Here is a 22,393-nt window from a genome sequence, read left to right as displayed (position 1 = left end):
AACCTTCCCCACCCTTCAAACCTAAGAACCCATCAACATTCCCCCTCTTTCCCTCAATTTCTTCCTACAAAAATTACCTAAACATTTCTACTTCCATTCCTAATGCCCTCTCTCCACCTCCCCCACCACCACTGCCCCAATGCCAAAACGGTTAGGTCCCAACCAAACTACCCACCCCTTAATCTGGTGCGTCTCCATCGTCTGCGCCATACTAACCGTGCTTGTCATCATCGGTGGCATCGTGGTCTTCATCGGGTACGCCACCATCCGCCCCAAGGTGCCCCAAGTCAGCGTCGAACGTGCCCAAATGGACACCATCTACTTCGACCAATCCAACCTCATGATGCTCCAGGCCACCATCGTCATCAAGGCCGACAACGACAACACCCGTGCCCACGCCCGTTTCTACGACATGACCTACATCCTCAGCTTCCGCAACCAGAAGATCGCCATTTTAAAGGCCGACCCCTTCGACGTCAAACCCAACCACTCCCTCGAGCTCAACTTCGTCGCGCAGTCCCACTCCATACCGCTCAACCAAGAAGAGGCCGACGCGGTTAACTTGTCGTTGGAGCAGAGAGTCGTCGATCTCGACCTCAAAGGGATGTCGAGGACGAGGTGGAAGGTCTGGCTCGTTGGCTCGGTTAAGTACGCGTTGCATTTGGATTGCAAACTCCTTTTGCCGGTCAATCAAACCACCATACATCATCCACCAGCTTGTACTTCAAGAACTAGTTGAAGAGAGGAATCCTGTTTTTCCTTTTTCATTAAAATAGGATCCTCTTTCTTAATTAATCTCAGTTTTTTTGCTGATAATAATGCTATTGAAGTTATTAAAGTTATGTTATTGCAAATCATCTGTACAAAAACTAAACACTTACTACAACACAAAACTAGGCATTTCTGTGTGCCATAACTTTTAACTTCGCCTATGAAGGTTGTAACTCTTCGTATGCAAAGTGGTGACTGAGGAATTTGACTCGTCGAATTCCTCAGGCAGCACGTAGTCAGGATCCTCCAGCAGCTGCACATCTTCCGTCAGCTCTGTATCCACCCACGAACGCCAATTCATCTCTCTCTCGACATCTGTGTCCCACGCCACCATCTCCTTGCTCCGCTGCATGCTGTTTACCTTCTCCATTAACGTCATTAGAATCTCGTGGTTCAACACCTCGTAATCCCTTCACAACACAATCCAACTCAATATCGCAAAGGGATAGGGTTTTATTAACGAACTTTGGCCAAATTCTGGTTTTGCACGCTAGATTATTCATTTACCGTACTAGTTTTTCTCTACGAGATTTTTTAAAAACGTTACCTGTAGGTAAATATGGCATAAACGTACTGGACGGATGCTGAGAGCGCGAAGAGTGACCTAACAACGTGTATCAACCATCTTTGTCGCTCAACATCTTTTGTCACAGTCCAAAATATACTTATCTCAATGAAGAACGTCGCGCACAGGCCTAGATACAGCCTATGCCTCACGCTGTAGGCGTGCTTTATGCTGGTCAGCATGTAGACGATGAATATTGCAAACGAGTAAACCAAGAACGCGATGATGACACGTGACCCAAACAGCATAGCATTGTGCAGTTCAAAGAGCTTATCTAAGGCAACAAACATGGTTGCTTGCTTTGATTCAAATGTTTCCTGCAATAATACGGTTGTGTTCTCATCGTGTACTAAAACATTCGAGTTTGGAAAAACTTTGGAAGACTGCACAGACCTGAGCTGATAATATCAGTTTCGAGTTCTCCACCAGATGATCGTGAGACTTATGGAGTTGCTTCTGCTTCTCGAGTAGTTCCTCGTGCTGTTTATGCCCGAATTCAGCCAACTTCTGCAGCGTTAACCTGTAAATTAACGTTGCAACGGTTCGTTTATTTTATTAGTGATTAGAAAACTATGAGAAGTTTATACCTGCTCTCTTCAAGGGCCTGTGACTGAAACTTGGTGAGACAATCGAGCCCCTCGAGAGCTATAGACTGCCCGTCCAAAAGCTCTTTCTGTTTATCCAACGACGTCCCGGCCATATTCCCTATATCATCTGCTTTACTCTGTAAAACAACCATCTTCGAAGACATTGCATCCCCAACCTTCCCAATCTCGATCTCTATCTCAGCCGCTTCGTTTCTCAACTTAACAATCTCGTCTCCAAGATTCTCGTACGAGTTCTGAAGCAACTCCATTCCCTGTGCCAAATTCTCCTTCATTAACGCTTGCCCCTGGCTCAGCTCCATCTGAGACGACATTATCCCCTTAGACTGCTCGTAGACCACTTCAGAGTACCTCAACACGGAATTCACGTGATCCTCCAACACTTTCGATGTCTCAGCAACTTTCTGAGTCCGGACATCTATTAAGGTTAGAATCATGAACTTGCTCCGCGTTCTGCATCAGTATCTCCCCCTGCTCTTCGATCTTTCCTAGCTTCACCTCTGCATACTCAGCAGTGCTCTTGAGCTCGTTCACCAATCTCTCGGTTTGATGCTTGAACGCCTGTGTCCTACAACAGATTTCACCAATGAAAAGCAATAGAACAAACACAGATAATCTAAAATGGCTACAAATGACTGCTCACTGCAATTGGTGACAGATGGAGTTCGTCTCGAGAAAGTATTCAAGATAGATTTGGTGATTATCTCTATCCAAACTCTGCAAACAATTCCGCATTTTGGACTTGGGATCGCAATGAGGGAAAGAAGGCCGGCCCGTGTGCCTCTGGAAGCAATCACTAAGGCTCCACGCCAGCCTAGACCGTAGTTCCTCGTCAGCAAGGGTCCTAGCGCATCCTTCAAACACGCCCTGGTAGGCCGTCTGCCAGCACGAATTTGGCGCGAGCATCTTGTTCTTGGCGTTCTCGATCAACCGGATCCCCTTCTTGTTGTCATGGAGTGCTTCCAAGGAAAACTCAGAAGCCACATTGCTGTAAACCGCCTCCTTCTTGCTTGAATGAGCATCCTCTTCGTTCGATGAAAAGAACCAGCTCGATGATACACGAGCTTGTGACAGCAACATGAGTATCAAGAGCAAGACGAGGCGATGACAGCAAGGCCGGAGATCCATTCCACGCCTTCCTATATCAATCATCATCATTCACATAATCACATATCTCCACACATATAATCATACATTATAATCATTACAAAAGCATGTAAAATTCAATAGCATCGCGAAATGCAAATAGAAGAGGGCATCAATTTGATTATCAGCTAAAAAAATGTAATTAACTAAGCTAAGAACACATTTATTTTCAGCACTATAAAAATTGAATCTTTTGTTTTCAGTCTTTAAATTTGAGAAATTTTCTCACGATTTCATTACAAACCGATTACTTTCCTTTCCTATTCTTCCTTACCATTTCAGCCGCATGTTTCCAAGTGCAAGAACTTCTCATCATTATCAAACAATCAAAATCAGAAAAAATCAGCAGTAATGAAGCAAGCAAGAGAGATCATATATACTTACAAATTTCAAATAGAGAAAGATGGTCTCAAAGTGGCGTAAGCAATAAGATTAATAACTGAACGCAATTGCAAAGTTGGAAATAGGGCTGATAAATCGGTCATCTGTTAGTCGGTTAACCGATGACCGAACCGATAACCGAGAACCGCCCCATTCAATTATCGGTTATACTCGATTATTAAATTAAAGAACCGATTAAACACTAAAACCACAATGTAGCGCAAGTGGTGGCCAAGATGGGAATTTTTCGTGTGCAACGTACAAGGATCAATACCTGTAAACTACATAATTTTATTTTTTTTTAATTCGGTTACCGGAACCGACCCGAACCGAGGCCAATTCGGTTTCGGTTCCGGTGCTTCAGTCTCGGTTGGAAAACAAAATTCAAGAGACCCGTTATATAAGGGGACTTTTTTTTTTGGTGGTTGAGACCGCACGCGCCAATTCCGTTTCGCGGGCCTTTCTAGGCCCGTTTTCTTTTTTTCTCCAAACAGAACCGGGTTGACAACGAACTGACCGGTTCAATTCTTCATTGAAAGCCGGGTCTTCTCCTCAAAAACTAGAAATTTGCTATTGAATTCTGCAAAGGAAAAAAAACAGAATGGAGTCAGTGTTAGGGTTTCAGGAGCAGGAGCGGAACGACGTCGTTGACAGCAAGTCGCACAGTTTCAAGCTGGTTCCGTGGATGAGCTGGGACGAATGGAAGTTCGTTAGAGGCTCGCTTTTCTCTTCGTCTCTTGATTCCGTCGCATTCTCGCTCCGAAGGGTGAAAACTTTGAATTTGATTGGATTGGAATTGTTGAAGCTCAGATTCTTGGGTTTCGTGCTGCTGTTTATTGTTTTGAGAGTGATTTCGATTTATTTGATTGGTGCTAGATATCGACGTGGCGGAGCAGAGGGTGCATCCCTGTGGCGGTTGATGTTACTGCTTCCATCGTTGAAATTCAGCAGAAGGATCCATTTTTTAGGTATTTTCTATCCTATCAAATCAATTGAGGTTTTTTACTGGGGAAAAGATGACAAAAATCAGTGAAATATACTTACTTTGGTGATTACTTTGGTTGTATAACGTCACATTTGTGTTTGGTTGTTTAATTTGACAAAAGAGTTCTTTGTTTTTAGAAGATTAAGTTGATTTTTTCTAGGATTGCATCTTTTCCTAATTCTTTTCTGTAACTGAAAATGAGAGCTTCAGCTATCTGTATGCATATATAGAGGAATTTAGTATGTTTTGAGAATTTATGATTCGGATTATTAGTTTGATTAGAAGATGAGGAGGAGCAATGGAAGTACCTTTGATATGTATTCTTGTTTTCTTTGTAGAAATGAGTTGGATGAAACTGCTTCGCAATCAGAGGAGCTGTTGGCCATGCTGTATTGTATGGCTATTGTGAGGTGACCATACTTTTCTACTTTCACTGATTGGTTTGTCGTTTTAGGTTTTATGTAGGCAAGACTGAGTGTTTCCTTTCGCTTGAATTTTAACTTTTCTTTCGCTTCCACAAGGCTTGTCAATGGTGTCGTTGAGAAAACCCGGGAAAAGAATAAAATCTCGATAGGGGAAGCGGCTGATGCCATTGGGATTCCCCGAATGCTTATTGATATTCGTCATGGTGAGTATGTCTGAGTTTCTGTCTTGCTGCATCATCCTCTTTACCCTTTTTTATCCGAGCACTACTAAAATCCTGCAGTGTTTCTTGTATGAAAACTTGTCAACAAAATTCTATGATAGATGCAGTGTAGTTGTATCATTTCCGTAACCTGAACTTTATTTGGCATTTGTATTCTGTAGAGGGTTCTCACCGTGATCTCCCTTCTCTTCAACTGGTCCGTCTTGCATCGACAAAGGTAATTTTGTATTCTGAGAATCTGAGCAGTTATAGTTGAATGTTGCACTTTTCCCCCTCATTTTATACAACTTCTGTTATACCATTAAAATGGACATGTTCCAATAATCAGCTCATGCCCCGGTATTAGTTACTTTTGATTTTCGTGTCGATTTTCCAGAAATTCAATTATTTGAATTACTCATTTTAGGAACTGCTTAGTAAATAGTAGCTTTCGCCTGTTGGATAATGGTTTTGTAAAACCTTGATGAACTGATATGCACAGCATTCGGTGTCCCATTATTGGCTCATTTAATGCAGTTATTGTACACTAATTCTTTGGATGTTTTTCTAAATATAATTCAGGCACTTGATTGGTTGATATCTTACTATTGGGAACCTCAAGAAAAGGCAATTCCTGTGCAAAACAATAAAACCGCCAATCTCAGGAAAGAAATCAAGCGCAGCCTGCGTGAAGTTTCTCTCTGTCTGAAGGCGAAACAAATGTCAAAACTTAGTTCTGCACATGTCAAGGGAAAACGTGAGTACTTTTTATGCATTGCCGAATTCTGGTGCTTTCGGTTATATCCATCATAGCAGAATACTCGTGTCCAACACCATTAAGATTCCTAGTTGTTAATTGATGACATCTTGCTGTATAAGAAGTGACTTAAAAACTAATGTGCAGGTCTTAAGCCAACGGAACTCTTGCCTGCGCGTAGTAAGTTTCTATTTCTTGCAGCTGGGAAGTCATCGAATGCCAACTCTGCAGGTAAAGTTCTCAAGAGAACATTATGATAAGAGAATTTGCACGAGATTTTTCTCTCATCTCGAATAAGCCTACTACCATGTATTAGGTTATGATGATTGATTGGTCTTACACATATTTTTCAGGTTCTAAAAAGCTGCTCGTAAAGGCAATGAAGAATGCCCTCCGCTTATATTCTTCATTTTCTACCGAACTAGTCTATCTTTTGTTGGAATACTTGCTAAACGCCATGGAGACGTCCAATTTAACCGAGCAATCGGAGGATCCACAATTCGTTGGTACCACTCAAAATAACAATACGGCATTTGATGACTGGAAATCTGTTGTCTTGAAACTGTCAAGAAAAGAGCCGGAGCTGCTTATAATACTCAGCCAGGCAGTTCTTGAGAAGATAGAGACCAATGGGACCATGAACTGTAAAACAGGTAATACGACCGTGTCGAACTTTACTCGTACATCTAAAAAAAGATTTAGATTTACATATTTTGATGTTTACATTCACCATAGAACTAATTCGTTGTGTATATTCATTAGATGACCTTCAATCTCCTGTGGACTCTGCAAAATCTCGTCGAGCTGAACTGCTTTCGTATTTATTTGAATGGCTCGTCGAAAATCTTAAGACACTGAAACCTGCTGGTTCAAAGGAATCTGCAGAAACCAAAGCCTCCAAAATGGAGAAAAATCTCCCAAGAGCAACTGTTTTAGGATTATTGCAGAGATGCCTCTTGGCCTCCATGCCCAGTAACAAGCAGCTCGCAGCTTCGGCCGTCACCCTAGCACAACTGGCCGGTGGGAGCTCCCTAATCCAGAAACTCAAGAAGCTTGCTTTACTAGAGCAGCCGGCGGTTTTAGAAGCAAACTCCACCAGCCCTAAAGATCACACCTTTCTTTCCCAACAAGAGTACTCCATACTTGAAGCCAAAGAGAAGCTCGAGTCAATCAAACAACAACGGATGCAGAGGAGACACGAACAGCCGGATCTTGGTAAGGTCAGAACCAAGAGGAGATGGAGTGTGGCCAAATCATGGACTCCATGTCCCATTGGGATGCTGCCCTATACGATCGGCTTTTCAGGTAAGCTTCCAGCCCTTGACCGCGTTGAGAGTCACGGGGAAGTCGTTACACTGTCGGGTATTAAAGAAGTTAGCGGCAAGGAGATTAACGGTAAAAGAGAAGCCGAGGTTAGCATGGAGAAAATGGACTGGACGCCTGTAAAAAAGGTAGCGGTTGAAGCCGAGGTTAGGATGCAAAATGAGAGTGATTCAACTGCACTAGGCATTAGAGGGCATCTGATGATCGATGGAGTGTGGAAGAAAGTTGAAGAGGGGGAGCTGTTTGACATTGCAGCAGCTATAAGACTAATAATCTAACACCCAAGATTCTTCAACATTCAATTTTGATCTAGTTTTAGAAGCAAACATGGATAGTTCGAGTGTTTTCTTGTCTTCAATTTTCCATGTTTTGTAACTTAAGAAATGGAATTTTGGATTTGATTGATGACCAACATTGAGAACAAGTTTGTTTTTTATTGTTTCAATGCATTCTCTACATACTTATTTTATTATTTATGGTATAAATTGAGTAAAATTTTGCATATATTGAATGCAGGATGTATCTTAGAGTTCATGTGTTTTCAATAATGCTCAATTGGTGTCCATTAATTTCCGATTAGAGGTTATAACTACAATTGTGATGTAATTAGGGATGGTGCACGTACCATGTTTGTTTGAAATAAAAATCCAATAGTCCAGACAAATAATAGCAATTCAATTTTTACTCTGTTTGTTCAACTAATTTTAGTGATGAACCAAATCAAAATGATTGGATGGAATCAACAAAACACCAATTGAACTTTCATGAACTGTTTCTATTTACTATAAATATTTGTGCTGAAATAACATAGGCCAAAAATCATTAAATTTCAAGAAAACAAACTATATAATTTTAAAATAAAAGTGTCGACTTAAACCTGATGATCTCGTGAATGAGTTGAGAGTGGATGGAAATCCTACAGGGGCGACCTGAGAACATGTAAGTTGATGATGCGTCAATTATATGTTCTCATGTTGCCCCCGTTGGATTTCACCACCAATATAGGCAATAAGGCATCATTTTCTTCATCGAGATTTTGTTTTATATTTTTCAAGATTTCTGTTGATCCAGTTTATATAGTTGGAAAATCATGGTTGTGTGGTGAATGGTGATACGTACAGAGTGTTTTTAGAGTACAAGGAGTACTAGGAAGAATTGATAGGATTGTACTTGAAGCTATATTTATCAGTACAAATATTTGAAGAAGTACATTGAGATTGATCTCTACTATTATAAGAGCTCTTTTTATAGCTAAAACATGTTTTAGTGAATTACCCGGGTTATTTTTATGGCTCAAGTAAGTCCACCTTATTTTAATCCATGAAATTCTATCTTTGCACTAAACACAAATAATGATGGGCTAACTTTTTTAATTAAATTACCAAACACACTAACTAGATACATAACTATCACATACCATAATACTCCCTCTGTCCCGAGCTACTCGCTCATTTCCTTTTCGGCACGGAGATTAAGGAATGAGTGTATAGGAAAGTCAAAAATGACGGCTGTAGGTGAAAATTTTTACTAAAAATGGAAAGAGTGCAAGTAACTTGGGACGCCCAAAAAGGAAATACGTGCGAGTAGTGCGGGACGGAGGGAGTACATATCATGGGCTAAACATAGATAGTCCATCAAACGAGCCCTAATCAAATTTGAAACCGGGGTTATTTAGGTTAGTGGATTTAAAAGTATTGACATTTTGGGCCTGATCCAATCCAAGGTTGAATGATTATTAAAGTCCAAAATCAAATTGGCCACATCCATATACAGTGTTAGAACAAAGTAGGTACAATTTATTCTCTGTTTTTTCTTATAACATTTAATCAAAACTAGAAAATATATTTAAGTCCAATTTATCCTTATATTTAGGAACCCAAGCTGCATGTTTGATACGTTTAGTGGACACTAATTATATATTAGCAAATATGCTTTACCAAACATATTAGTATATTCTACTTATTTGAGTAATTTACTTGCTTTTGTGAATTATTCTTGATTTTAATTTTAATTTGATTTCCATAAACATATAACTATACAACAACCCGCAGCTCTAATGTTTGGAACTAATATTATGGGGCATGTATAATAACTTTATGCGTGGAGAACTATGATCCATAAGTTATTTAATTTTTGAATAATTTTTGGATGAAATATACCAGTCTATGGATGCCCATTATATATGATCCAAATAAATTCATGGTTTTCACTTTTCAGATTATTGCAATCCATTAACCCAAAAGGGACCACATCATGAGATCCATATAGATATCAATATATCAATAATACAGATAGGATTATATTCAATGTCGAACCAATTTTAAATGCTAAACTAGAGAACAAATTATGTGCATCCATTTTTATAATATGATCTTGACTGATATAATCTTGTAGTCAAATATAACTTACCATAATTTCATTATTTTATTTACAAAATAATTACTTAAGGGTATTAATGGAAATCAACATACAAGATTGGTTATTTCTATATGTGATTCACCCCAAAAATTATTCTACCTCCCTCCTCCATCTTCTACCTCTCACTCACTGCCTCTCTCTCCCGTGCCTCTGCCTCCGCCGGCGAGTGGTGGCAGGCCACCGGTCATTCCCCCTCTCACTCATGTCTGGCCTTTTACTCTCTCTCTCACTATCTACTCTCGCTCAAAATGAACCAATGTAGTATGCTACCGCGGCCGCTGCTACACTGCCATCATTCAATCACTTCATCTTATAATCATTGTGCTTCATCTTATAATGAAATAACTTCACTCGAGAAATAGAAATATTTCGGATAAAACCTCTCTCCTCCATCTTTTACCTCTCGCTCACTGCATCTCTCTACCGTGCCTCTACCTTCGCCGGCAAGTGGCGGCAGGCCACCCGTCATTCCCCCTCTCACTCACGTTTTGCCTCTCTCTCTCTACCCCTCTCTCTCTCTCCCACACAGACACACACACACACACTATCTGCTCTCGCTCAAACTCATTCACTCTCATCCCTGCCCCCAATTTCGAACCCTAGCTATCCGAAAAATCCTCTTCGTCAATCTCCCTTCTCAGCAACTTATAGCTAGCCACCCTTGATTCGTGACATCCGGCGTTAGTTACCGCCATAACTCGGCTCCCAATGTCGCGCCTCGGCCCTCCCTACTCGCGGTACAACGTTGTTATTCAGGCACCGACTCGAGGTCAGTCTCCGGTTGAAATTCACCCGCAACTCGGCCCCAATGTAGTGTGCCACCGTACCGCTGCTACACTACCGTCGTTCAATCACTTCATCTTATAATCACTGTACTTCATCCGAGAAATGGAAACATTTCGGTTAAAATGAGCCAAAATTTAACAGTCCAAAATAAATAACTTCATCTTATGATATAATTTCTCCATCTTATAATTACATTGCTTCATCTCATAATCAAATAACTTCACCCGAGAAATGAAAATAACTTATAATAATGTATTATGACTAAATAGCCCCTGGTATGAAGTAAATTGCTCTTAGGATGAATGGTAGAAATTATTTGTACAATATCTCATCTCATCCATAAAAAGTAGATCCAATGAATAATATTTGGTCTCTAGTTCTATACTAAGGATGTGTTATGCATATAAGGGGACCATAATACAGATATCTGCTTTTCATGAATATATATGGAGCAAGAGTTTCACGTGTTACCTTTACCATTAGGGTATGTTTGATAGCCCAAGTTGGAAAATCCAAGAGAATAAACAAATTCAGAAAATAAACCAAACTATGAAGGAAAGTTTTTCTCGATTTTAAACTTTTTAAAAATCAGCGCATGTTTGATACACCACTAGAAGAATGAGATATTCCTTGTGTAGACATTATTGCCCTTAATCTTTTCTATTTTTATCAAATATACCACAATGTGCCCTAGTTCTTCAACGATGCAAAAACCTTCAATTCTGGGAATAAATCTTCCAGAGAATAGGGCTGCACACAAACAAGAGGCCAATTTTAGTGAGATAAATTCGTGTAAAAAAGAAATTGATGTCTAAAAATCGTGTGGTGTGGTGCTGCATCTCTGAGCGAAATTCAGAGAGAAAAAAGGGAAGAGAATATGGAGTGGTGCTGCAAATCTGACCCAAAATCAATGTGAAAAACAGAAGAGGTGAAGGTTTGGTGCTGTAAATCTGACCGAAAATGAAAGAGTAAAAGAGAAGAAAAGATGGAAGAGAACTCTGGATTGGTTTGGTGTTGTTGACGGAAATTCAAGAAGAGAAAAAGAGAAGAGAAGTTGGAAGAGAAGAGCTGTAAATCTGACGGAAATTCAAGAAGAGAAAAAGAGAAGAGAAGATGGAAGAGAAGAGAAGAGAAGAGAAGATGGAAGAGAAGAGCCGTAAATCTGACGGAAATTCAAGAAGAGAGAGAGAAAAGAGAAGAGGGGATTAAGGGCATTAGCAATGGGGCGCCCTAAGGCGCGCCCTATGGCGCGCCACGTCAGCAGTTTTATCCTCCTACCTCCTCACCTGCAGTGGGGCGCCCTAAGACGCGCCCTAAGGCGCGCCCTATGGCGCGCCACATCATCATTTTTTTAATATTTATTACAAAACTCATACGAATTTAACAAAATTAATACATTAAAATACGAATTTCAAAAACTTCATTTCATTGAATAAAAATTAATACATTACAATGCGAATTAAAAAAACGCGAACTCAACAACGGCGGTTGCGAGCCCACACTTCTTCGATCATGTCGTTCATGAGCTGCGCATGATCCTGTTGGTTTGCGCATTGAGGCCTGTCTAGATAGAACCTCGTTGAAGCCTAACGGTAACCCTCTATCGGGTGGCTCGGTCGACGCGCCGGCCAAACTAGATGCACGATCATCTTCATTCCAATCGGTGATGCTTCCGCCTTCATTCTCGACTATCATGTTGTGCATGATTATGCACGCATATATGACATCGGCGATGACATCCTTGAACCAGAAACGAGCCGGCCCTTTCACAATTGCCCACCGTGATTGGAGCACGCCGAATGTCCGCTCGACATCCTTCCTCGCCGACTCCTGCTTTTGCGCAAATAAAACCCTCTTCTCACCAATTGGGCAGCTAACCGTCTTCACAAAAACAGGCCACCGTGGATAGATGCCATCGGCCAAGTAGTACCCCATATGGTATTGGCGTCTGTTGGCAGTGAACTCGATGGCCGGGCCGAAAAACAGCCGGGCCCCATCGCGGTTGATCGGCAAAGTAGTCTTCAACCAGACGTGTGTGAGCTTCCGCGTGGTCGCGTCGGATATACGACCTATGTCGAATAGGTCTATGGACTTGCTCAGAGGCCGCTGCCGCTGCCGCCTGGCGCTGCATCAACGCATAGCAATGCGTCATCGCCGTTTCAACGACTGCATTTAATGCTATATCTATGCTATTACTGGACTCATCAGAGGAACTAGAACTATTGGTGTCGTCGCCGGGATTCATATTGGTTGGATTTGTGAGAGAGAATATGTAGAGGTATGCACAAATGAATGACAAACGCTCTTTAAATAGAAAACCAAACCGCGTGCCATCGTCCGCGACCTATCGTCCGTGTACGCCACAATGGGGAGGACGATGGCGCGGACGATGCCTATCGTCCGCGGCCATCGTCCGTGTACGCCACAATGGGGAGGACGATGGCGCGGACGATAGGCATCGGGCGCGCCATCCTCCGCGCCCTTAGTATCGGCCGCGACGATCGTCCGCGACCTATCGTCCGTATCCGCAATGGGCGCGGACGATCGATGGCGCGGACGATGCGCGCCATCGGGCGTGCCATCGTCCGCCCATTGCGGATGGCCTAAGGCTAATTTTGGAAGCAATTTTGTTTCTTGATGCAATGGAAAACAAACATCTGTTGAAGCAACGATAAGTTTCCACCAATGTTTTAAAAACCGGACCGGACCGGCCGGTTCGACCGGTTCAACCGCGAACCGGTAGGTTGTCCGGCCCGGTTAGCACTATAAAACCAGTGACATGTTCAACCGCCATGAACCGCCGAAATCGGCCGGTCGGATCGGTCTGGCCAGGAACCGGAAACCGGTTCAAATGCTTTTCAAAAATTTTATTCTAAAATTTCGACCTTGATAGGGGTCGAACTCAAGACCTCCCGGTGAACTTACCAACAATTCTACCACTACACCACAAAGACTTCTTGGTAGTAATATGAATATAAATTATTTTCATATGTTAAACACGAAATATTTTATCTATATAAACTAATAATTCGTGTTTAATACGTATATATGTATATTAAGAATATGTGATTAATTATATTAAAAGTTTACTACTATTTGATTATATACTAGGAGTAACTAAATATATGTTTTTTATTTATGTTTATTCATATATCTTTGTGTATAATATTATTTTGCCGCATTACTTTTTGAAAATAATACTATGAACTTATTTATTTTTATACATAAATATTAAATTTTTTATTTACAATAATTTACTACTAGTATAATCTATATATTTAATTATATTTGTTGATAAAAAATTAATAAAATTCTATCATTCACTAAAAATATATTCTTTTTAATTTTATATTCTTTTAAGATAATTCATTTTAATTTTATATATTCTTTTAAGAAATTGTTAATTTTAATATATTTCTTATATTTTAATTATACTTTTACAATCACTAATGTTTTATAATATAGGAGTTTATAATTATACATAGAGTTTAATACTAGTTTTTAATATTGTGTATTATAATTTATTATTGTATTTATACTTAACGTCATTAAATATTCTAATAAAATAGTACAAGACTTGTTTTCTATAACAATACTATTAAATGTATAATACTATAATATTTATTGATAAAACATTTGATTAAATTTTATTATTTACTAATATATATATATATATATATATATATATATATATTTAAACAGTATTCCGGTTCAACCAATGGTTCGACCAGTGAACCGGTTGAACCAGTGAACCAGTAATGACGCCGGTTCGCTTGCCGGTCCGGTTTTTAAAACATTGGTTTCCACCGATAAGCTGGTATACACTCTTGGGCCTTTGTCGGGCCGAAGTATTTTGCGGGCTTCTTCAAAAAAATTGGAAGTGTATCAAAGCATGGAAAAAAAAAGGAAATGAGCCTATTTCTTACATTTTCTGGGCTATCAAACATGCCTTTAAAATTTATGAAGATGGTTAGTAGTTGCAAAACAATGAATTAAAACTTCTGTTTTTTTAAATATAATGAATTTTGAATAGGAGATCATGTATGGTGGTAAATTGGAAATGTGAATGTAATCAAAAGAAGTACCTCTCCAGTTCCGTCATAAGGAGATGTTTTTTTTTTTTTTTTGGCACGAGGTATACAAAAATGATGTTTAGAGGAGAATAAAGTAGTAGGACATAGGAGAAAGAATAAAATGGGAAAGAAAATAATCTAGAAGAGAGTAATTGGGTATAGTTTTCCAAAAAAGAAAATCTCATTTTAGATGAACATCCCATAAAGTAAATATAGTAGCTTATAGTAGGACGGAGAAAATAAATAGACTTGGCTAGCCAGTTCGTCTCTACGAGTCTACATTTGGAAGCGAGACCAAACTAAAAATATTTAATATAATTTAAAGAATTTTCAGTGGGGATATGAATTACAATAATAAAATTATTTATACATACCTAAGAAAAAAACCTATTCCCTCCGTCCTATAAAAATATGGGCGGATGAAATGACATAAGAATTAAGATAAAATTGGTAAAATAAGAGAGATGATGATAATGGTATAATAAAGTAAGAGAGGGGAGGAGAATGGTAGTTAAAGTAGAGTTAGTGGATAGTGGGACCTACATTATTAAATTGATATAACTTTCCAAAAATGGAAAGCATATATTTTTATGAGACGGATGAAAATGGAAAGTGCACAATTTTTATGGGATGGATGGAGTATAAAATATCAAAAGTCAGTAACTCTAATTTTAATGATTATCAAATTTCATAACGCTTTTATATTTTAATTTAATAAGATAATGATTCTATTTCTTTTATATAGATCTAGTGGCCGACTCGTGGATAATGCCTTTTCATTTGCATTCACAACCGATTCTTATTATGAACAACATGACACCTTATAATATTCCAATTTAATCTATATTTGTTGACTATTTGCTACAATGGGTCACATTCACTCCATTTGTCAACAGGTGTATAGTCTGAAATTTTGAATATTGAAGTCGGCAAAGCAATTAAGCAAGGAATGCATGAAGATTGAGCGGTGGAAAACAAGGAATGCATGATTAATCCATTTTTTAGAAATGACTTTTTTAAAAATTGGTGTTCATTGAATTAAATACAAAAATAATATAATAGCAAAGATAATAAAGTAGATAAATGAAAAAAGATAAAATATAAGAGAAAAATAATTAAATAAAAATAAAATAAGAATGATTAAATATATTAATTTTTATTAAAAGAAAATGATTTAATTACTCTGTATAATAATATATTTATAAAAGAATATAATTCAACTATAATAGAAAAGAGTAATATTTTATATAAATAAAATCTAAATACACCAATAAAATGATTAAATGGTGACTTGAAGGCCATATATATAGCGTTTTTATTTTTTTCATTCAGAAAGAGTAGCTGTTTATTTAGTGGGGTAATTACATCATACATACAAAATATTTCACAATTGTTTCAAATTAGTACAAAAAGTTTTAAGTTGACATATATCATACAAAAAATTTAACTAATGTTTCAAACTAATACACTCCGTCTAAATTACTTAACACCGTTAGTTTTATTTGCTAAATCAAGAATTATATCTGCAATATGAAAATCTCCATTCAATAACGATAACCTACATTCAATATGAAAACCTCAATACACTAATAACAAAGAACACGGATAAGTGTTTCTTTTAACTCTTCTCTCACAAATCTCATCCACACCAGTCACCATGGAGAAGAAACAGAGCTAACGCCGCCGGCCACATTGATTTGCAGTTTGTAAGCATTATTAGTTATATAGAGAAATTTCGTGAAGTGGAGAAGATAATAAATGGAGGTAAGGATGTTTTGGTGGCGGTGGAAGACATCGATGAGAGCTTCGAGGGCCGAGGCGCTCTGTGTTGGGTGGAGAAAATCCTGAAACCGGGGGAAAATTGGACGACGGTGGTGACGCTTGCACATACGGAGGCGCTGCCTCGTTACACCTCCCCCGCGGTCTGCATAATAGTAATTGAAAATCGATGCAATGGTGGAATCTTCGAGCAAAAAAGCACAAGAGAATAATGGTGCAAGACACAAAGAAAGTTCCATATGTAGGTTTTGATTTTAATGTAGATATATATATTCATCTGAATAAACTGAAAATGGTCTTTGATTGGTGTATAGTTGAAAGCTAAAACAATAATTTTGGATGGGGAATTCTAAAGAGGGAATTATGGGTTGATGTATGTATCTCCATTTGTGTTCTTTGCATGAAGTTTGTCATATTGAATTTATTGAGTACATGTTTTCATATTGTAGGCATAATTATGATTTAGTAAAGAAAACTAATGGTGCTAAGTGATTTGGACAAAATGTATTATAGGCATAATTCTCATTTAGCAAATAAAACTAACGGTGTTAAGTAATTTAGACGGAGTGTATTAGTTTGGAACATTAGTTAAACTTTTTGTATGATATATGTCAACTTAAAATTTTTTGTATTAATTTGAAACAATGGTGAAATATTTTGTATGTATAGTGTAATTACCCCTTATTTAGTTAATCTATTCCTTCCCGTATAAATAATTTGTATTTTTTTTCTGAATCAACTCATTTTCTTGGCAATATATTACATAATTATTTTTTCTCTACTTAATTATCTTTTCACTTAATTTTTTAAATATCATTAACCAACATTCTGTCATCACTCATCACTGCTTTTACTCTATAAATGTTTATGTTCCACACGTCCCATTTTAAAAGAAAAAAAATCTCGTACTATAACCAAGCCAAACCAACTAAAAATATCTAGATATTTTCTTACCACTTTAATTTAATATACTCCCTCCGTCCTTGAAATTTTATCACATTTTTTTCCGTCCGTCCTTGAAATTTTATCACATTTTTTTCCGTCCGTCCCATAAAATTTGTCACATTTCACTTTTTACCATTTATGGTAGTGGACTCATATTCCATTAACTTATTCTCACACACATTTTATTATAAAACTAATACTTTAAAAGTATGACCCACATCCTACCAACTTTTTCAACTCACTTTCTATTATATTTCTTAAAACTCGTGTCTAGTTAAATTGTAACAAAATTTGGAGGACCGAGGGAGTAGTTAAAAAGAGAGAATGTTGCAAAAAAAAAATCGCAGAAATAGATTTATAAATCAGATTCCATTCCAAATGGACCAACCAACAGGAGAAAAGTGTAGAAAAAAAATAAAAATTGATAATCCAATACAAGTACAATATATATAATTCTATAGAGGGAATATCTATTTTAGTACATATGCTATCTCAAATAAGCAAATTTGGTCCGTAACATTTCATAATATCTTTTAAGGTCCATCAACTATAAGTTAATATCAATTCAACTACTTTTTTACTATTTCCAATATTTTCATGACCAAAGTACCTTCAAGGCTAATGAGGGCAATTCAATTTATTTATCCTCTCATTTTCATTAAAGTATGTAACTTGGGATAGTTGATGTACCAAAAAAGATGTTCACACTAATTTTAATTTTTAAAAAAATATCTTAATGACATTAATATTCTATTACTATTAATTATTTACTTTTAGTTTTACTTATTTGTAATATTTTAAATCGTTGTACTATATTTTATATTTAATATTAATAGTGAAATAACTTAGATATAAATATATGTAAACATTATACAATATTTGTATATAAAAGTAGTTTAATTTATTAGATGAAATATTAATTTTTAAATCTTAAAGCTATACATAGAATCTTAAACAATTCAAAGAGCTAAGTTTTATTTTATCTACTCTTATGTAGCTAGTGTAGTCTAAAAAAATTAGTTGAAATTATCAATAATCAATTCAATAAAAAAAAGACAATGACATTCTTAGTTGAATATATGATTAATTCAAACTTATGATTGTTTAATTAAATAAAAAATCAATAGTTGCTATCAAAGTATCAATTGTTTAATATCACAATGTCACAACTTAATATTATCATTAGGTCATTTACAACATCATGAAAATTATTCATAGTTTTCATATCTATTCGTTTGACTATTCGTGAATCATATTTTTTTTACTTTATTAAATTTTTATTTCAATGTAGTATATATTATGATTAACTTAAATTTTCAGTTTAATAAAATTACGATTTTCATTAAAATAAAATATTTTATCTTAGTTTTATCTAAATAATTGAGAATGTAACCATATAAAAATATTATTAACTAGCACTAGAAGTAATATCATAATATTCAAATAAGGTATGGTATATATTAATAATAATAGTATAAGATCTATTAAACTTAATCCCAAATAAATTAAAAGAAAGAAAAAATGATGAATAAATAGATTGAATTGTCCTTCATTGCCTTAAGGATATTTTGGTCATGAAAATATTGAAAATAGGTAAAAAAAATAGCTAAATTGATATTAACTTATAGTTAATGGATCTCAAAAGATATTATAAAATATTACGGATCAAATTTACTCATTTTGAATAGTTAATGTAATAAAAAAGAGGTTCCATCAATTCTATATTATTACGAATAGTAGAAAATCTACCTTTTCTAAGTAGAAACAAAGAATAAAGTCGCCCATAACGCGCACGTGTTCATACTGTTCACGCACGCGTCTCCTCCAGTGGTCTATCCGTAATTATCTCCAAATCCAGGAACTATTTCTCAACTCCCAACGACTTTCATCTTAATTTCGCTTACTTTTGTAACGTCATACTAGCCGTTGATTCCGGATACGTGGCAGTATCTGCTGCGTCCGCTCCAGCTATAAATTAACAACGTCACCTCTCAACCTGCAATCCCACCTCTCTCTGTGATATGGCTATGGATTTATTGGATGAATACTCTTCAAAGCAAAGTGTTGGATTCTGTTGCCGCGCCCTCTAGTTCGCTTGGTGCAGGTCGGGAACTTAATTCGCCGATTGCGTGTGAATTTTGCGGTGAATTTGAGCTCTCCAATCGTACATGATGCGTGTGCGTGGTGAAAAAACATTTGATTGCCGCTCAATTTGGCGAAAATCAGGTTCCTGCCTTGCATCAACTGAATCGGAGGCCGCGGTGAATGATTATTTATTGGATTCACGTGGATCTGCGATTGATATGGCGTAGGTGTTAATTTTGAATTCGATTTTTTATTTTCGGATCTGAGTTGTTTGCTTTTCTGCATTGAGCACGAATTATAGATCCTATTTCTCTGTATTGGCGGATACCTAATTATCACTTGTCTGTAGAAAATTAGTGCCTTTTTTCCCCTAACTAGCTCTAGCTGTGGACAATTTAATTCCTGTATTGCTGGAAAAAAGGATTAATGTATGTATTTCCGTAGCAGTTGATCCTTTCAGCTGTTTTGAGCAACCTGAGATTGATGCATCTTCTTATCAGATTATAATTATTAGTAGATAATAGGGAAATGATTAATTAACTTGTGATTCAAACTCTTTACAGTAGTAGCTTTTCATTAACTTGTGATTCAAACTCTTGTGTCATTCTTATTAGTTGAATTTCATTAATTTTCAGGTTAACTCTTTACAGTAGTAGCTTTTCTTCCGAATTCACTTGTAATACTGAAAAAGCACTGTTTTTCACAGAAAGTTGATACATTTTTTCTGATGGATGATCCTAAGCCTAATGTGATTTGCAAGGATAATTAAGCTAAGAAGCCTGACTCTGAGTGAATTGCATTGCTTTTATTGTATCCTTGAGTTTTACTACTTTCTTTCTCCAGTATGACTGTTTCTGTGAATCATGTGAGTTGTTTCCCATCATGTTGAAAAAATATTCCTCACGTTGCAGTGGAGTATATGTTGGCTTTGTTATGGGTCATAACTGTGTCTTCTAGTGACCTGAAGGAATAAAATGGCACGCTCCCTTTTGTGCTTGGGAGGATAATGGGCATATTTCTAGCAAACCTGTGTTCTTAAACTGCATTTTCCTGTAATACATATGTTGTTCTGCATACCTGCTACATCCACTTGGCATATAAAATACCCCAATTGTTACAATCAACAGCTCCAAGATTTTTGTCTTTTAGAATGAATACATAGTGCTGTAATTGATTCTACAGTTTCATTAGACTGTAATTTGAGTCTAAAATAACTTCTCACAGACAACATCTGCATTTTTTGCTTTCAAGTGAAGGTACCTGGCATTGATAGCTTAGAGATTATGATCTACGTGCACATCTTTCTGGATTAGTTTTCGGTGATGTGGTGCCGTGGACGAGTTTGATATGAACAGGGATTTTTCATTTTTGCAAGAATTTGATCAAAGAAAAGATCTCCATAAAGATGATGGATTTAAGAGTTGGAGGTGTGGAATGAAAATTTGAATTATTCACCTTAGTGTGACTACTGACTAGTTTCATCAATTCTTCAGTGTGACGATGGTAAACAGGTAAAAGGACAGAGAAAAGCATAGAGCTAAAGTCAGCGGATCCATTGATACACTGATACTGTCTGAAGGCATGACTATGGTGCAAATTCTTGACCTATAAATTGTTTCTACATTAATATCTACATTGATCTCTTGGATGCAGCTATAAATGAATTTATATTCTACAAAAAAAAATGGGGAAGAAAAAATGTTACTGCTCCTACTATTTATTTAATCATTTTTACTGCTGATATGCGAAATGGATCGTATACTCATTAGTTTCTTTTCATAATAGTCTTTTTATTCATGTTTCTTTTTGTCCAAACTGTGTACTTATCAGATTTAAGCAGTTATCAATTTTAGGAGCTGATGAGATAATTAGATTTCTGAAAATAACTTGTTGGAGTGAGCTACTGATGAGAATTAGTCCTGTAATTTGTTTGTATTTTGGGCCGGCTAAGGGTATAATGAAGGATTTCTAATTCTTTACATTTTTATTAATGGTAGAAGAATCGTAAAATAGTGAACTGATAAAAAGTTAAAAACGTCTCATTTTGTGAACATTTATAGTGTTCATTTTACTCGAACATCATAAAAATTGAAATTTGTGATTAGGGTTGGACTAAGGTGCTAATTATTTACAGTAATAACTAATAACTATCAATCCTATGTATTAAAATTATCAACACAAAGACATAATTATATCAATACAACATGTAAATTTAAATATCAATACAAAGACATAATTTATCTACATAAGAAAGATTGACAAAATACAAAGACATAATTTATCAACACAAGAAAGATTGACAAATTTATATCCTTGTGTTGATATTTTTAATATACAATATTGATATTTAGTTAATAGTTATTACTATAAAAAGTTAGTATTTGATCACAAATCTTTGTGAGTATCTCTATATTTATAAGTCGTCTTATCCTAATTCTACAATTGAGACTTCAATTAAAAAAAATCAATTCAATCTATTGCCGATGTAAGTACAAACGTAATCTCTACAATTGAGACTTCAATTAAAAAAATCAATTCAATCTATTGCCGATGTAAAGTACAAACGTAATCGAAAGTTTGTATCCAACACTGTTATATATGAAGGACAAATTTAAGCTTACATGATATAGTATAATGTAATGTAAGAGTGAGCTCACAAAATAAAATCCCTGATCCCTGGGGTGGAACTTGGAGCTGCGAATAGGCGCGTTCGCAGCTCCAAAAAAATCAGCATTGGCCTTTTTTTATCTACCGCATGTATTGCTGAATGCCTAGCGGTTTTGGCTAGGGATGTCAATCGGGTCGGTCCATCGAGTTTTGGGCTAATCCTACTCGGGTTACGGGTCAATCGAGTGCGGGCTAACCGAGTTGTGATTTCTTTTGAGTTATAAATGTTCAACTCTAACCCTAAAACCTCGGGTTTCGGGCTAGCCCAACGGGTTAATCGGGTTTCTACCGTTAAGATTAAGATGCGAACAATGCAATAAATCATGATGAAAATTAGTTATATTTATAAAATATAAAATATTTAATTATGATAAATTTGAGATATATGTTTAAACTCAATCATAAACATGATCAAATACTAATAATTTAAGAAATTTCGTGAAATTTTAATGCATGTTTTAGAAATTTAAATATTTTTTAGT

The 22,393-nt window shown here is 36.6% G+C and overlaps 2 protein-coding genes, 2 long non-coding RNA genes and 1 pseudogene across 4 annotated transcripts; 3 read left to right on the top strand and 2 right to left on the bottom strand.

Moving 5' to 3' along the window:
• The first annotated feature begins 86 nt into the window (after nt 1-86).
• On the top strand, nt 87-819 carry LOC121781977 (NDR1/HIN1-like protein 12). The gene has a single exon (XM_042179674.1). The coding sequence runs from the start codon at nt 140-142 to the stop codon at nt 737-739; it is 600 nt and encodes a 199-aa protein (XP_042035608.1). The 5' UTR covers nt 87-139; the 3' UTR covers nt 740-819.
• Nucleotides 820-919: 100 nt separating this feature from the next.
• On the bottom strand, nt 920-3,850 carry LOC121781677 (annotated as a pseudogene).
• Nucleotides 3,851-4,037: 187 nt separating this feature from the next.
• On the top strand, nt 4,038-7,630 carry LOC121782561. Its single transcript, XM_042180446.1, has 9 exons — nt 4,038-4,234; nt 4,345-4,436; nt 4,792-4,863; nt 4,975-5,081; nt 5,261-5,316; nt 5,661-5,835; nt 5,983-6,066; nt 6,189-6,488; nt 6,598-7,630. Exons 1-9 carry the CDS (start codon nt 4,070-4,072, stop codon nt 7,434-7,436), a joined length of 1,890 nt encoding a protein of 629 aa, XP_042036380.1. The 5' UTR covers nt 4,038-4,069; the 3' UTR covers nt 7,437-7,630.
• Nucleotides 7,631-9,546: 1,916 nt separating this feature from the next.
• Nucleotides 9,547-11,662, bottom strand: LOC121782956. Its single transcript, XR_006046490.1, has 2 exons — nt 10,834-11,662; nt 9,547-10,446 (listed from the first exon to the last, which is right to left on the bottom strand). It is a non-coding gene; the product is annotated as an uncharacterized LOC121782956 (long non-coding RNA).
• A 7,513-nt stretch (nt 11,663-19,175) lies between these two features.
• On the top strand, nt 19,176-21,225 carry LOC121782974. Its single transcript, XR_006046497.1, has 2 exons — nt 19,176-19,467; nt 20,496-21,225. It is a non-coding gene; the product is annotated as an uncharacterized LOC121782974 (long non-coding RNA).
• Nucleotides 21,226-22,393: the final 1,168 nt, after the last annotated feature.

The sequence above is a fragment of the Salvia splendens genome, chromosome 20, assembly GCF_004379255.2.
Source record: "Salvia splendens isolate huo1 chromosome 20, SspV2, whole genome shotgun sequence".
Classification (NCBI taxonomy): Eukaryota; Viridiplantae; Streptophyta; class Magnoliopsida; order Lamiales; family Lamiaceae; genus Salvia; species Salvia splendens.
The sequence above is the reverse complement of the archived record's forward strand: the minus strand, read 5'-3'. Positions and strand labels throughout refer to the sequence as shown.

What these genes read in the sequence shown, in the direction of transcription:
- LOC121781977 (XM_042179674.1), top strand. Translation starts at nt 140, where the DNA reads ATGCCAAAACGGTTAGGTCCCAACCAAACTACCCACCCCTTAATCTGG.
- LOC121782561 (XM_042180446.1), top strand. Translation starts at nt 4,070, where the DNA reads ATGGAGTCAGTGTTAGGGTTTCAGGAGCAGGAGCGGAACGACGTCGTT. An exon ending in TCCGTCTTGCATCGACAAAG is followed by an intron (nt 5,317 to 5,660) that starts GTAATTTTGTAT and finishes AATATAATTCAG; the next exon opens with GCACTTGATTGGTTGATATC. An exon ending in TGCACATGTCAAGGGAAAAC is followed by an intron (nt 5,836 to 5,982) that starts GTGAGTACTTTT and finishes ACTAATGTGCAG; the next exon opens with GTCTTAAGCCAACGGAACTC.